Source organism: Microtus pennsylvanicus, chromosome X (genome assembly GCF_037038515.1).
Source record: "Microtus pennsylvanicus isolate mMicPen1 chromosome X, mMicPen1.hap1, whole genome shotgun sequence".
Taxonomy (NCBI): domain Eukaryota; kingdom Metazoa; phylum Chordata; class Mammalia; order Rodentia; family Cricetidae; genus Microtus; species Microtus pennsylvanicus.
In genome coordinates, this window is record NC_134601.1 from 54111304 (window position 1) to 54128168 (window position 16865).

Consider the following 16865-nt stretch of genomic DNA (forward strand, 5'->3'; position numbering starts at 1 on the left):
ACTGAAAAAAAACTGCAAACTTCAGCATGAAGCTCAGAATTCCTGTTCAAGGGAACATATTCATGCATATAGCTTAATGTGGTTTTATGTTTCTCAAAATATCCAACTGTCAAAAGTCCTTTTACATAATTCCAAGACTTCTGCTCATATGCCTAAGAAAATCCAAGAATTTCTTTAAGGCTACAACACCCTGTATGGGTCTCCTGAGGTATCAGTATAGTTATATATCTGAAGGCAAAACTGGGTGGTGACATTTGGCCCTGAGGGTCGTCAGCCTTGTATTGGTGAAAAACTCCTTCCGGAGTGGCAGGGCCATATCTATTGACTCTACAAGATGAATTCCCCTCCACCAGCGGTCAGGATAATAGAACCGTCAGAGTACAAGCAAGGGGGCAGATCCCAGAAAATGAAGAAAAACTCCTTCCATGCCTAAAATAAAATCTTGAGAAATCAAGCAGTTCAGTATCCTAGGTTTCAACAGTGTCTTAGGTCTCATTGGGGTCCTCCCTTATATCTCTACCCCACCGTACAGAATCCCGTCTGTATACAGTCTAATCCTGATGCCAACCCCCTGTCCCCTTCAAGTCTGAAATTTATTAATATAACATTGTAAGTCAGACGGTCTCACAATAAAGGCTTTCTTTTTTATTTTCTTTGCTTTTTTTTGGACAGTTTTAGGTCTGGTTTCTGAATGGAGGTTGTTTATAGAATTAGATTGTGTATGTGAATTTGGACCTAGGAAAAGGCATCTCTCTACATTTTTTTCTTTTCTTTGTTACTTTATCTAGATCTGCCAGAAACAACTACCCAACATCTTTATATACCTTAGGAATACTTTTTCAGAAATGTTCAAACGTGTTGTATATACAAACCTTAAATCCTCTGTCTCTCCCAGTGGTGAATCTATAGTATGGAGTGTTTTGTCTTCTGTATTTCATTAAACAGTTTTTTTTTTCAATGAGAAATCACTCATCTCCATACTATCTGGAGAGAAATTTTGCTAATTTAAGTATACCCAAATTAAGTATGCAGCTCCAGACACCATCAAGCCTGGTAGAGAAAATAGTAATTAGCAATTATTTCTCTAGTAGCAGATCAGATCTAAAGAAAACTTCCTAAATTGACTTACAGAGCAGAAGTGGAGTAATCCAAAAAGGCTAGCTTTACACTGGAGAGGCAGAAAACTCAGTAGCTTCTCAATCCAAGAAACGGGAGCCCTGAGCAATTCTAATCTATAGCAGGAGGCCACTTGTTTTTTTTTTCTTTTTTTTTCTTTTTTTTTCTTTTTTTTTAATTTATTTATTTATTAAAGATTTCTGTCTCTTCCTCGCCACCGCCTCCCATTTCCCTCCCCCTCCCCCAATTAAGTCTCCCCCCAGCCCGAAAAGCAATCAGGGTTCCCTGTCCTGTGGGAAGTCCAAGGAACCCCCACCTCCATCCAGGTCTAGTAATTTGAGCATCCAAACTGCCTAGGCTCCCACAAAGCCAGTGCGTGCAGTAGGATCAGAAACCCATTGCCATTGTTCTTGAGTTCTCAGTAGTCCTCATTGTCCGCTATGTTCAGAGAGTCCGGTTTTATCCCAGGCTTTTCCAGAGACAGAGACCCAAATTGGAGCACAGGACTGGAATCTCAAGGTCCAAATCAGGAGCAGAAGGAGAGAGAGCACGAGCATGGAACTCAGGACCGCGAGGGGTGCACCCACACACTGAAACAATGGGGATGTTCTATTGGGAACTCACCAAGGCCAGCTGGCCTGGGTCAGGAGGCCACTTGTTGATTCCCAGCCACTTAGCCCTGAAATAATCACACAGAAACAGTTTAAATCACTACTTGTCCCATTAGCTCTAGGTTCTTATTGGCTAACTCTTATTTATTAATTTAACCCATTTCTAGTAATCTGTGCTTCGCCATGAGGCTGTGGCTTACTGGGTAACATTCCCAGAGTCTGTCTCTGGTGGAGGTTCCATGGCTTCTCTCCCAGCCCTTCTTTCTCCGAGCATTCAGCTTAGTTTTCCCCACCTATCTAAGTTTTGTCCTGCTATAGGTTCCAAGCAGTTTCTTTATTCATTAATGGTAATCACAGCATACAGAGGGAAAGCCCTCAACACTAATCTGAAAATCTAAAAGGTCTCTGGAAAGCCTTGTGTTGCGTATGCTTTTGACGACTGAAGAATCTATGGTCTGTCAGACAAGAGCAGAATTGATAGACTTGCCCAGAAAAAAAAGGAAGTGAATGCTTTTCCTTTGACCTCATTTTATCTTGATTTCCAGTTGGAACATGTTACCCATATCAAGGGGTAATTCTCTATAGAATACCCTCACAGCCTCCCAGGGGTGTGCTTCCTAGGTAATTCTCAATCCAGTCAGGTTAACATCTATCACAGGGGTCCTAGAGAAGGGAAATGCCTCTGAAGACTTCAGAAAAGCTATCTAGCCAAGGAGTCAGGAGTAAATCCCCCTTCCCTGAAATGACATTTCAAAGTAAGCCAATGGCTATTATCCAACACTCTGGGTGGACTGAAGAAAAGCACAGAAAAGGCACAAGGCACAAAGACACAAAAATGGTGAGAGTAAACTTTGTAATGCTAGAACCCAGATTATGAGTTTAGTAACCAACTCTACAGACTGTCTTGTCATTGCAGGACAAGTTAGACACTTCTCTCAGATAGGGACACAAGAAAGAATGCTAGTGAAGAGTCACCAGTGGACACTGTCCAGTTCATAGATAGTGAGGTAGTATCATCCAGGTTGCTTTAGCAAGATTTGACTGAAGTCACCCTGCAGCCAGGAGTAAGAGTGGTAGGCAGTGATGATCCCTCATAATCCCTGTGTATCTATCGACTGTGGGGCTCTTTACACAGATGCAGACAACTCTGGATACCCAGCCCCTGCTGAAGGTGATAAGTCTGATCCATAAAAGAGTCCTAGAACTTTCACTTCTGAAAGGCTGCATAGAACACTAAACATTTTAAACTGTGACCCATTTTGGACCTAAAATTTTATGTCATCAAAGGTAGACAGGCATGAAACACTTGTATCCAAATCGAATACTTACTAATAATAAATCATGAAAGTTTTTATTTTGAAATGATTGTGTATAAAACTATAAGGGAGGCCAAGACCTTAGTAGGACCCTAGACGCCATGATGGATGTATCATTCAGGTTGCAAAACTCAGCATGCAGATGGTAACACCTGACACTATGAAAACAAAGACCTAAACCGTCAAAGTCCACAGTTTTGGCAAAGTCTCTAAATGTACTAAGCTTGCCTTTTGACTCCTGTAGTTCTGCTTCTGGCTAACTCTTCTTATTACCTGAAATGTGTCAACCCAAGACATGGTTTTTGTGTTTAAAATGTCACCCTGATGAAGGTTTGGGGTTTGGGGTAGCAAACACTTAAACTCCTGTCCAAGCAATTGTCTCTGGTGGCTACCCTACAACATGTACATACATACATATATATGATTATACTACTTGTTAAAATTAAAAATAAATCTTCAGAGTTACACATATGTGCTTTTTTGTTCTTTTTACAGATAATTAAATCATAGCCTAATTTGATTTTCCAGGATGTAATAAATCAGCCAATATTTTTCAGAGTTGATCATTATTTTGATTTCATAATTTCCAACAATGAAAATGATGCTTCAAATAATAGGTAGCACAAAAAGATTAAGGTTTATTTAGGGCCATATCAAAATGTGAAAATTATGTCCTAATATGATAGTTTATTTAATTATCTTATTTTTATTCATATCCTTCCTCCACCTCCAAATCACCTTTAAATGCATTCTCAAGCATCGTCAAGATTTGCTCGTAGATCTAAAAGAAACTCCTCAGCTCAGGACCAACTGCTGGTTTCTTTCTCCAGCAAGTCAGAAAACTAGCGATCTCCTTCAAGCAGTCTTTTTTATTTATTTCTATTTTTTTTTAATTTTTTCCCCAACACTACTTATTGCAACTGCCATTATTCCATGCACAAGTTCGTGCCCACACTCCACCCCTTGTATGCCTAAACTAGAGCCTCACCCAGGGTTGTGAGTTGAAAGCCAATAGCAGCGATAGCAGCCTGGAGTAACAATTTTAGCCTGGAAATCCCAGACAGTTCCTCAGGGGGCTTCAAGGCGCACAGCCATTTCAGAACCCACAAGGGGGCGCTTTCTGATGTGCTCAGATCATGGCCCGCAAGTACTTCTACTTCGACTATGACTTTTACCGGGTGAACTTCTATGAGGAAGAAATAATGACTGAACCTGAGAAAACAGTGGCCTACACGATAAACAGTGGCAGCTTTGACCAGGGAGTCATAGAGGCCCTGAATAATCTGTTCTGTGAGGGCCAGAAGAGCTCTGTCGACGACCACAGCTACCAGGACTGGGATATAAGTAACAGCCAAGACATTGAGCAAGAAGAGGTGGAGATGGCCATGAACATGGTCGAAGCCAGTGGACAGCCATTAGTCAAGATTCGCCAGAAACCATACATATTCACGCCTGGACAGCTGTGGGAACTGCGAGCAGTCTTTGAAGAAACTCAGTACCCAGACGCCATCAGACGGTATGTATCGGGTCTGTCCTTTAGGACTTTGGGCTCCTTCTCCTCTCCCCTGGCCTCTCCTCAGTCTTGTTGAAAGTTTGTAATATTTTTGAGATTCAGAATACTGACTCATAATAAGCATAGCTTTTTGCCACTGAGGTACAAGCTCCTCAGGGAACCTCAGCGCAAGGGAGCCTAGGTGGGAGCCACAGGAGTGCGCCCTCTGGCGAGCTAAGGGCATTGGCCTCACTCTGAGGAAGAAAGCCACGAAACTTGAGGGTGACCCATGCAGCAGACAGAGGTGGCTTTTTTTGTAAAGGAATCTCAGGCTCCCTGCATGAGCTGTGTTGCACGTAGGGGACCACAGCCTCTTTTTAGTTTTGTTGAATCGGAGTCTGAGTTGGACTTGTGTAGTAATATGAGTGGCGGCGGGGCTATGTCCCCAAAACCCCAGCCGCCTGGCTCTGCCCGGCTAGCTTATGCCCCAAATAATTACACGGACACTGTATTCTTTTAAACACTGCTCTAGCCCATTTCTAATAATCTATGTAGCGCCCCTAGGTGCGCTTACCGGGAAGATTCTAGCCTAAGTCCATCCTGGGTCGGAGCTGGGGCATGGTGTGCTGGGGCATGGTGTGCGTCTTCCCTGGAGCAGGTAGCATGGCGTCTCTCCTGCGTCTGCTCCGGAGAGCAGAGCTGTGGAGTCTGACCTCACTTCTTCTTCCTCCCGGCATTCTGTTCTGTTTACTCCACCCACCTAAGGGTGGGCCTATCCAATGGGCCTAGCAGTTTCTTTATTGCTTAACCAAGGAAATCAACAGATTGATATATGACACTCCCCCATCACTTCCCCTTTTTCTGTTTAAACAAAAAAAAGAAGGCTTTAACCTTAACATAGCAAAATTACATATAACAAAAGTTATCAAGTAAAAGTTACATCAGAAACATTTATACATATAACAAAATTGACCGTAAATCTCTATCAATACAAATTATTCATACCTATATCATTTCCCCCTTTAAATGTAAAAGAACATTTATAAACTATATTTGGGAACATGGGCGCAGTTTTTTCTCTCCAAACTGCTTCCTGCTGAATGGGGGCGTCGTTAATCAGATTATTTAGGGTGTAACCTATGTGCCAGGTTTATCTCAGTTGGCAGTTGAGCAAAGCAATTTTCTGAAGATGTTCACAGCAACCCTTCGGGAGGACGTGGTCCATCATACCAAATCGGAATAGAAGAAATCCATAGAGTCTCATCCTCTGTGAAAACAAAAGAAGAATCTCTTTTCCAAAGTATCATATCCTTAGATCCAAATTCTGAAATCATACCCTCATGATATCCGTTCTGGTTCCACTTGGCAGCCCATATAATAAAATGTCTCTCTGTACTTAGCTCCTTCACAGTCAAAAATTTTAAAGAAAACACAATGTACATAATCCAGACTCTCTGTGAATTTTCCATCTTTACGCGGCTTATTTTTATTTATATCTATAACTATCTGTACTCTGTCTCTTTAAAGACTTTACCTTTTTTTTTTAAGCATTAACTTTATTCTCTATATTCTTTTCCTTCTCTCTCCCAAGCCTATGTACATTCATCCAACAGTGTGACTCGTTTAGCGGTCTGAATCTGTCCTATTGTGAATCTGCAATTTTTTACTATCCAGGAGCACTTTTGATTTGCACCTTTAAATCACTAGGCGCTTAAGAATCTAAGCTGTGACATTCCTAGGTTAACTTTTTGCTTTTTGAGCGTATATCTGAAAACCAGGCTGTCTTTGAACTCTCAGAGACCTGCCTGTCTCTGCCTTCCAGGCATTGGGATTAAAGGTGTTTGCTACTACACCTTGAACTCACAGAGATCTGTTTGTCTCTGCCTTCTAGGCACTGGGATTAAAGGCATGTGCTACCACACCTTGAAGTCACAGAAGTCTATCTCCCTCTGCCTCCCAAGTGTTGGGATTAAAGGTGTGTACTAGGACACACAACAACTCTCTTCCTTTTTTTTTTAAGAACTTCAACTTTTAGCTTGCATATATTTTTAACACACAGTAAACCATTTAGAAATTTTCTTTGTCTCTGAATCTCTCTTTACTGTATATCTCTCTGTTTTTTGACCACATGAGTCTTTAGTTTACCAAGCAATCTCACTCAGTAGGACTAAAGGCGTGGCTTTGACGGCTAGATGTAGCCCATTCCTTAGCTTTTCAGCCTCATGGCTGAGGTACTGGCTGTAGCCACGTTTATAGCAATTCAAGGTCCCTGCCAGCCAGCGAGCTACAACAGACAACACTCAAGTCCTCTCTCGGTAGCCGGCCCTCCTGCCTCAAACAGTCAGAGTTTGCCCTGGCAGGATGGCCCAGAAAGCCGGCATTTTAAAACGGCGCAGCTTTTTTCCTGCTACGGCTGAAAACCGAAAAGCATGCGTTCAGCTTTTCGTCAACACCGTTTAAGTGTTTCGTGGCAGGACCTCTTAATGAGCTGCAGGCTTTGCAGCTAAAGCTGAGTCAGGAAGCCTCTTGGGGCTACCAGGTAGGAGCACGGTCTCAGAGCACTCTCCTTCCGATCCCAAGCGGGAACACAAACATAAAGCCAGAGTTTGCACTTGCGGCACAGCCCCAGGAAGCCACGCTTTGAAATGACACAGCGTTTTTTCTGCTGCTGTTGCCGAATCAGGAAATCTCTCTACATCACGCCACCAACAAACAGCAAAAATCTGTGTTAAACTCTCTCTCCCTTATTTTTAAGCCTTCTCAGGTTTTTTAAGTGAGTTTAGTTAGCCACACGTCTGGGCGTCATTTGTAGTAATATGGGCGGCAGCGGGGCTGCGTCCCCCAACACCCCAGCCACCGGCTTCGGCTAGCTTATGCCCCAAATAATTACACGGACACTGTATTCTTTTAAACACTGCTCTGGCCCATTTCTAATCATCTGTGTAGCGCCCCTAGGTGCGCTTACCGGGAATATTCTAGCCTAAGTCCATCCTGGGTCGGAGCTGGGGCATGGCATGCGTCTTCCCTGGAGCGGGTAGCATGGCATCTCTCTTGCGTCTGCTCCGGAGAGGAGAGCTGTGGAGTCTGACCTCACTTCCTCTTCCTCCCGGCATTCTGTTCTGTTTACTCCACCCACCTAAGGGTGGGCCTATCCAATGGGCCTAGCAGTTTCTTTATTGCTTAACCAAGGAAATCAACAGATTGATATATGACACTCCCCCATCAGACTTGAACCGACTTGGTAGCCCAATCAGTCCTTGAAGTTGTGATTGATCCTTCTGCCACAGCTTCTTCAGTAGCTGAGATTACTGGTTTGTGTCATCAGGCTTGACTTCCTATCCATTCTTGGCCCTGAATCCACAATCTTCACCTGACTCTTTGATGATGTTTAAGGGGAGTTGTTGTCTAGAAGTCCTAAGTAAAGTCTGTTTTCTCCATCCATTAAAGAATTCAAAGACGGAAAGATCCCGGGTACAGCAGGCGGCAATGGTACTTACTAAAAGTACTAAAAGTGAAGTAGGAAACACACACAGTGAGGCATGCGAGAAAGAGAGAGACAGAGAGAGAGAGAGAGAGAGAGAGAGAGAGAGAGAGAGAGAGACAGACAGAGACAGAGAGAGACAGAGAGAGAGAGGAGAGAGAGAGACAGAGAGAGACAGGAGGAGGAGGAGAGGAGAGGAGAGAGAGAGAGAGAGAGAGAGAGAGAGAGAGAGAGAGAGAGGAGAGAGAGAGACAGAGAGAGACAGAGAGAGACAGGAGGAGGAGGAGAGGAGTGGAGAGAGAGAGAGAGAGAGAGAGAGAGAGAGAGAGAGAGAGAGAGAGGAGAGGAGAGAGAGAGACAGAGAGAGAGACAGAGAGAGACAGGAGGAGGAGGAGAGGAGAGGAGAAGAGAGGAGAGGAGAGGAGAGAGAGACGGAGAGGGAGGAGGAGGAGGAGAGGAGAGGAGAGAGAGAGAGAGAGAGAGAGAGAGAGAGGAGAGGAGAGAGAGAGACAGAGAGAGAGACAGAGAGAGACAGGAGGAGGAGGAGAGGAGAGGAGAGAGAGACAGAGAGAGACAGAGAGAAAGACAGAGAGACAGAGGATGAGGAGGAGAGGAGAGAGGAGGAGGAGGAGAGGAGAGAGAGAGACAGATAGAGAGACAGAGAGAGAGACAGAGAGACAGAGGAGGAGGAGGAGAGGAGAGGGGAGGAGAGGAGAGAGAGAGAGAGAGAGAGAGAGAGAGAGAGAGAGAGAGAGAGAGAGAGAGAGAGAGAGAGACTCCCCACAAAGTAGAAAGGGGAATCTGAAAACGAAATGGTTTTCATTTGGAGAACTGGAAGTTTTCAGCTGACTAGTCCTCTCATAAACTGAACCATGTTTAGGACAGACCTTGAACATAGGGGAGCAGGCTGGAAAATTAGCCAACGGCAGGAGAAAACGCCTACTAGGCCTTTGGCTCAGGTAAAGAGGGTGAGAGAGAAGCAGAAAGTTTGCTCTCTTAATAGTTTGAGGCCTCTTTCCCTGTATGTCTGCAGGTCAGGTCTACCTCTTGGTCCCTCAAGAGCATACCTCTTGGGTGACCAAGGTTAAACTTTCCATGCATCCTGGTGCAAACCAGGTCTCCAAAATGCTCACTGACCACTCCTTTGGTTCCTTTCTGTTTAAAAAGTGTCCAAAATTAAACACAGAAACATAAAGGGCATTGCTTAAATCAAATCTGAAGGTGAGAACTCAGCAGACTGAAGTCTTCTCAAGTGATTTGGGGATAGGTCCCTGGGAGTCTCTATGACGCCACAGCAAAACCTGAACCCATTAAATAAGTGCCCTTTCCATGCCCCTAGTCCCCACCTACCACCCTCTTGTTTATTTGTCCTCTCTATATGATTCCTCTAAGGACCTCATATAAGGAAAATCAGGCAGAATTTGTCCTTCCTGAACTAAGCTGCCTCGATTAGTATGTCTTTGAGCCTTGTCGGTGTGTTAGCATCAGACAAAATTTCTGCTTTCTCGGGGGTCAGTCATACCCAAACACCCCTATGCACAGCCATGTGAAAAGCTATCTGGGCAGATTTTCCCTGTGGCCCATGTGGCTTGTGCTTCACTGGTGTGATCTAGTGGAGCAGACAAATGCTTTTAGAACTCCATCTCAGTCACTCGGGGTGCACACCCAGAATCAGACTTGTGTCATGGGATCATCCCTGCTCACTATTTGAGGAACCACCTCACCCTTCCTTTGCGCTGTACTATTTGACATTTCCCCAGAGGGAGCATCATGTTTCCAATGTCTTCAGGGACTCACCGTGCTTTATTCTGTGGGTGTTGTTAGTAGCCACCTTCTGAGTGTGAGGACCTTCTGGGTGTGGTTTGAACTGCTTTTCACTACTGCTGCCTGAATTTCCCTGTGTTTATGGATACCGTGACCTATGTTCGTGGTCAAATACGTCTTTAGCAAGGTCTTTTTCTCCTATCTAAGTCAGGGTGTGTTTTGTGGTGAGTTATTGGTGTTCAAATTTGCTGTCTGATTGCATGTAATGTTTTCTTCCCAGAATCATTTCTTTCAATACACAGAAATACTAAAATCTGCTAAACATCCACATTTATCATTTCATTTGTATTGCCTGTGTGGGGCCTGCTTTTTGTGTGCAAAATTTTTCAGAGATCAAATATCCGGAAGAATGAAGACTTGTGTGCCCTCACAAACATATCATTCGGCCGTCACTTTGCATAGTTATCTGTACCTAGTGGCACAGATCTATAACCTCAGCCACATGGGAGTAGATCCAGAAAGAGAGACACTTCCAGGTTTTGCAGGGCTCAGGAGGATGCTCAAGGTCAGCAGAAGAAGCTTAGTGAAACTCTGTTTCAAAATAAGCCTGAAAAACACATAAATACAAATATAAGTATAAAACCATACAGCTCAGTGGTAGACCCCTTGCCTAGCATATCTGGGATTGTAGGTTCAATTCCTGATGTCACAAAATATGTATAATTTGTATGTGGCAGATATAGACACATACAAATTTTCTTTTTTCTTTTATTTATATATATTTTCAAATCACGGTTTCTCTGTGTAATAGCCCCGTCTGTCCTGGAACTCTCTCTGTAGACTAGGCTGGTCTCAAACTCACAGAGAGCCACCTGCCTCTGCCTCCCGAGTGCTGGGATTAAAGGTGTGCACCACCACCACTCTCTCTCTCTCATACATTACATCCCTACTACAGTTTCCCTTCTCCCCACTACTCTCAGCCTCCCCAGACTCCCCCGCTCCCCTGTCCTCTGCTCCCACACTTCCCTTCAAACCACTTCTACATAAAGCTCCTTCTAAAGGTTGCTGAAAAGTCTGCTTATAGAGGTGTGAGGGGAGATAGCAATTATTTACATTTTATTAAAATATTTTTCATGCAATATATTTTAATCATATTCTTTCTCTCTCCCAACTCCTCCCATATCCTCCTTACCCATTCAACTTCATGAACTTTCTCTTTCTCAAAAACAAAGGAAAAAAACAGAAAAAAACAACAAAACCATAACCCAAATCAAAGAAGACAAACTTAAAAAAGAAAACAAGACAAGAAGTAACAGAACAAAACAAAAGGTTCACACACACACACACACACACACACACACAAAATACAGTATCTTTTGTGTTGGCCAACTACTCTGGACATGGGGCCTGCCCTGGAGTGTTGTGCTGATGATGGTGTCCTTTGCTGTCCAGAAGCATACAGAAGCTTTTCAGTTTCATGAGGTCCCATTTAGTAACTTTTAGTCTTAGTGCCTGTGCTACTGGTGATCTGTTCAGAAGGTCTTTTCCTGTGTCAATGAGTTCAAGGTTATTTATTACTTTCTTTGAGACAGGGTTTCTTACAGGCCTGCTGTATTTCCTTCTCAGCTTGCTATGTGATTTTGGAAACATAACTTGACCTCTCTGTTTTATTCTATTAGGTTCAGTGTATCTGGGTGTATGTCTATAATAGTAATTTTTTTCTCTTGGTGGATTTTTTTCTTTAATGGATATATAGTGTTCTTTCCTACCTTGTCTGATTAGTTTTGTTTAGAAGTCTCTCAGATATTAAAATAGCTACACCTGCTTGCATCTTGGTTCCGTTTGCTTGGAATGCCATTTCCCATCCTGTTACTCTAAGGTAACATCTGTCTTTGCTGTCCTTGGTTTGTGAGCTGTTTCTTGAATGCAGCACAAAGATGGATCCCATTTTCTTACCAAATCTGTTAGTCTGTGTTTTCTGGTGTGTGTGGGGAAGAATATAGACCATTAAATTAGATAGTTTTTAATGATCGGTGTTTACTGATTTCTGTTATTTTGTTGTGGTGTAGCATTTTTCCATCATTTGATTAACTATTGTGAGATTATTTATTCCTTGTGTCCTCTTGGATTCAGTTAACTTTCTCTCTTCAGCCTGAAATTTCCTTCTAGTGCCTTCTGCCGAGCTGTATGGGTGGACAGAAATTGCCCAAATTTGCTTTTCTCTTGAAATGTTTTTTCTTTCTCTGTTAACTGTGGTTAGTAGTTTTGCTGGATCTAGTAGTCTGATCTGACATCTGTGGTCTCTTAGGGCTTCTACAACATCTAACCAATCCCTCCCGGCATTCAGACTCTCCAATGGGCCCATCTTTACATGTGACTTGGTCCTTTTCCCTTGAAGCTTTTAATATTCTTTCTGTGTTCTATATCTTTAGTGTTTTAATTATGTGGCAAAGGTATTTTCTTTTCTGCTCCAGTCTATTTGGTGTTCTGTATGCTTCTTGTACCTTAATAAGCATCTCTTTCTTTAGAGTGGGTGAGTTTTCCTTCATGATTTTATTGAAAAGAATTTTTGTGCTTTTGGCGTGTGCTTTTCTCCTTCTCTATACCTATTATTCATAGGTATGGTGTTTAAATATTGTCCCAGATTTCCTGGGTTAATTATGTCTGAATATTTATTTTTAATATTTAACACTTTCTTTGACCAAGATATTCATTTTTCTACCTTGTCTTCAAGATGTGAAACTCTATCTTCCATGTCTTTTAATCTGTTATTGAGACTTTCATATAAAGTTTTTGTTCGACATCCTGAGTTTTTCACTTCTCTTTTTATTTCATCCTGGGTTTTCTTTGGTGATTCTACTTCTTTGTTAAATTCTACTTTCATGTCTGGAATTGTTTTTACTTGTGTTTTTTTGGCAAGTTTTTGTGGTCTTTCAGACATTTATTTGGATCTTCTTTAAGGTATTTGAACATATTAATAATTGGTGTCTTGAAGTCCTTGTCTTATCCTTCAGCTAAATCGCTTTTCTTATAGCCTATCACAATAGAGTTGCTGACATCTTGAGGAAGCATGTTGTATTGATTCATGTTTGTGTTTGGCGCTGGGATCTAGGCATCTGAAGCTATGATGTTTGAGGTGTTTCTTAGTGTAGACATCTGGTGTCGTATTTGTTGGGTGGGTCCTTTGGTCCCAGTCAAGTGTAGCTGCTATGGGTAGATGTGTCCCAGCAAGTATGGTGGCTGAGGGTCCTTGGCAGAATTGTTTTGCACTTCAATGGGGAGTCACAAAGGGATGGAGCTGAGCTGAGAGGGGCAGTGGGGAAGAACTAGAGTTATTCTGCATCTGCACCAGGAGGCTGAGTCCCTAAGAGATTGGGTTGGGCTAGGCAGAGGGCCTCCTGAAGGCAGGCTGCAACAGAACTAATGGTCATTGGCTAATAAAGGAACTGCCTTGGCCCATTTTATTGGTTAGAACATAGGTAGGTGGAGTAAACAGAATAGAACGCTGGGAGGAAGAGGAAGTGAGCTCAGAATCCACAGCTCTCCTCTCTGGAGCAGACGCCTCAGAGAGATGCCATGCCCCAGCTCCGACCCAGGATGGACTTAGGCTAGAATCTTCCTGGTAAGACTGGTGCTCACAGATTATTAGAGATGGGTTGATCGGGATATCAGAATTAGCCAGTAAGGGCTAGAGCTAAAGGGCCAAGCAGTGTTTAAATGAATACAGTTTGTGTGTTGTTATTTCGGGCATAAGCTAGTCAGGCGGCTGGGGTGTTGGGGACACAGCTCCGCCGCTCCTTATTACTACAAAAGTAAGCCGGAACTGGGATTTGTATATAAAATAATATTGTTCTAAAAATAAAATAAAAAGAATAAGTATGGAGAGCAAGATATTAAATTTTAAAATATACATGGAATGTACTAATTATAGTTAATTCCATGCCTAGTATGGAATATTAAATATTTGTCTTTTTTCTCTTCACAGAAGAGAACTGGCAGAGCTCATGAATGTGGATGAACAGAAGGTGAAGGTCAGTCAGCCTGCGTATTTAGTTTACCAGAGTGCTGATCTCAGAGTTGCCTCCGGACATGGATGACTTTGCCCTAGGCACATGAAACTACTTTATTTTTTCCTTGTGTCTTATGCTGGGGGAAAAGATCTGGAATATGAGACCTTGGCAAACGGAAAATGGAAAAGGAAAACTTTAGCTAATGTTTACTCCGTGCGGGGCAGTCAATTGTGATCCTAAAATAAAAGCAAAACCAAATATATAGCATCTACACCTCTGTCTGTCTGTCTCTCTCATGTATGTATAAATGTGTATATATACGTGTGTGTATATAGTATCTATGTTGCATAAATATTTTGCATGTGTGTGTGTGTGTGTGTGTGTGTGTGGCATAATTAACATTTGATTCCGTGTAACACAAAAGAGTGCTTCACAGGGGTCTCCTGGTGAGTATCATTTTGAAACTCAGGGTGACTTGGAAATGATCATGTGGCTGTAGGGAATATCTTGGTTGTAAAACAGAACATGTGCACTTGGTAAAAGAATGAATGAATGACAAACTAAAGGGGAAATGGGATAATTGAGCCATGAAATATTTTTTCATAAACTAAAGCATTTTCCTATCATGTGAGACAAATGTGGAAAGAGAACTTAAAGTTCAAGAGGGTAAATTTCTTTGTTTCTTTTAGAAGGTTTTGAAAAGGTGATTCAGACAGTGGTGGTTCTACATTTAGTTTCTGGTGTTATTATATCTCATATCCAGGAAAAATATTTCCCCAAGTTCCCACTAGGGCAGAGGAGTCAGTTCTTGAATACAAAGGGAGTTCATGACCACCAGGAATACAGGAGACTGTTTCTAAGGACAATTTTGAAAGAATAACTGTAAGCCTGTGCACATAGAGCTTGGTACATGACTCTAATTGGGTGTGCAGAATAAAAGGTTTGGTATTGTGCGTAATGAATTTTTCTTTGTTTTTCTGGTAGTGACATACAAACCAGGAACTACGAAACTGTAGGCAGGTCATTGGCCATGAAATGACTAGTAGCTTCAGCCATACAAAGCATGTGAGCACTTAAAAACTGCATTGTGGGTTCAAAAGAGATTCATAGGGTCAAATGAGAGCAGCAACTGCTAAATATGTTAATCGAACCCTTCTCTCCATCGGATTTCAGGACTGGTTTAACAACAAGAGAGCTAAACTTAGGAAGAACCAGAGGGCAATACTGAGAAAAAAGCATTCCCCTGCTATCAACGACAACCTTGATATGAAGACTCTGGTGGAGACCAAGAACATCTTCATTCTCCAGGAGCAAGTGGGAGATGGGCTCTTCTGGTGTCGCAGGAAGTTTGTCGCCCATACTGGCCAGGACATTCCTATCTTTCTCTCCTTATATTAGCAATAAAGCACAGTTCATCCATTTACAACTTGTGTGTGCCCTCCACAGAAAAGGATGTGTTTTATTACAATTTGTACAAAAGTCAGCTCAGAGCAGGTGAGGGATAGAAACACATACCGGTCATTGGAATGCATAGCAGCCACTGGAACACATAGCAGTCACTGGAACACATAACGTTCACTGGAACACACAGCAGTCACTGGAACACATAATGGTCACTGGAACACACAGTGGTCACTGGAACACATGGTGGTCACTGGAACATATAGCAGACACTGGAACACATAGTGGTCACTGGAAATCACAGCGGTCACTGGAACACATAGCAGCCAGAAAAACACATAGTGGTCACTGGAACACATAGTGGTTATTGGAACACATAGCGGTCACTGGAACACACAGTGATCACCGGAACACATAGCGGTCACTGGAACACTTAGGGGTTATTGGAACACATAGCAGCCAGAAAAACACATAGTGGTCACTGGATCACACAGTGGTCACTAGAACACATAGCAGTCACTGGAACACACAGCAGTCACTGGAACACATAGCAGCCACTGGAACATACAGTGGTCACTGGAACACATGGTGGTCACTGGAACATATAGCAGACACTGGAACACATAGTGGTCACTGGAAATCACATAGGTCTCTGGAACACATAGCAGCCAGAAAAACACATAGTGGTCACAGAAACACATAGTGGTTATTGGAACACATAGCGGTCACTGGAACACATAGTGATCACTGGAACACATAGCGGTCACTGGAACACTTAGGGGTTATTGGAACACATAGCAGCCAGGAAAATGCATAGTGGTCACTGGATCACACAGTGGTCACTAGAACACATAGCAGTCACTGGAACAAACAGTGGTCACTGGAACACACAGTGGTCCCTGGACCACACAGCAGTCACTGGAACACACAGCAGTCACTGGAACACATAGTGCTCACTGGAACACACAGTGGTTCCTGGAACACACAGTGGTCACTGGAAAACATAGCGGTCACTGGAACACATAGTGATCACTGGAAAACACAGTGGTCCCTGGAACACACAGCAGTCACTGGAACACATAGTGGACACTGGAACACACAGTGGTCACTAGAACACATAGCAGTCACTGGGACACACAGTGGTCACTGGAACACATAGCGGTCACAGGAACACACAGCTGTCAGTGCAACACATAGCAGTCACTGGAACACATAGTGGTTATTGGAACACATAGCAGTCACTGGAACACATAGTGGTTATTGGAACACATACCAGTCACTGGAACACATAGTGGTTATTGGAACACATAGCAGTCACTGGAACACATAGTGGTTATTGGAACGCACAGTAATCACTGGAACACATAGTGGTCGCTGGAACACACAGTGGTCACTGGAACACACTGCGGTCACTGGAACACACAGCGGTCCCTGCAACACATAGCAGTCACTGGAACACACAGTGGTCACTGGAACACATAGCAGTTACTGGAACACATAGTGGTTATTGGATCGCACAGTAATCACTGGAACACATAGTGGTCGCTGGAACACACAGTGGTCACTGGAACACACTGCGGTCACTGGAAAACATAGTGGTCACTGGAACACATAGTGATCACTGGAGCACATGGTGGCCACTGGAACACACATTGGTCACTAGAACACACAGAA

At 43.0% G+C, this 16865-nt stretch overlaps 1 protein-coding gene across 1 annotated transcript; it reads left to right on the plus strand.

Moving 5' to 3' along the window:
• Positions 1–4179: 4179 nt before the first annotated feature.
• Positions 4180–15188, plus strand: LOC142840345 (uncharacterized). Its single transcript, XM_075956907.1, has 3 exons — positions 4180–4559; positions 13766–13811; positions 14964–15188. Exons 1-3 carry the CDS (start codon positions 4180–4182, stop codon positions 15186–15188), a joined length of 651 nt encoding a protein of 216 aa, XP_075813022.1.
• Positions 15189–16865: the final 1677 nt, after the last annotated feature.

Bases quoted from the DNA above. Each gene is read 5' to 3' on its own strand.
- LOC142840345 (XM_075956907.1), top strand. From the start codon at position 4,180: ATGGCCCGCAAGTACTTCTACTTCGACTATGACTTTTACCGGGTGAAC. The intron at 4,560-13,765 runs GTATGTATCGGG...TTCTCTTCACAG, and splicing joins TACCCAGACGCCATCAGACG to AAGAGAACTGGCAGAGCTCA. The intron at 13,812-14,963 runs GTCAGTCAGCCT...ATCGGATTTCAG, and splicing joins TGGATGAACAGAAGGTGAAG to GACTGGTTTAACAACAAGAG.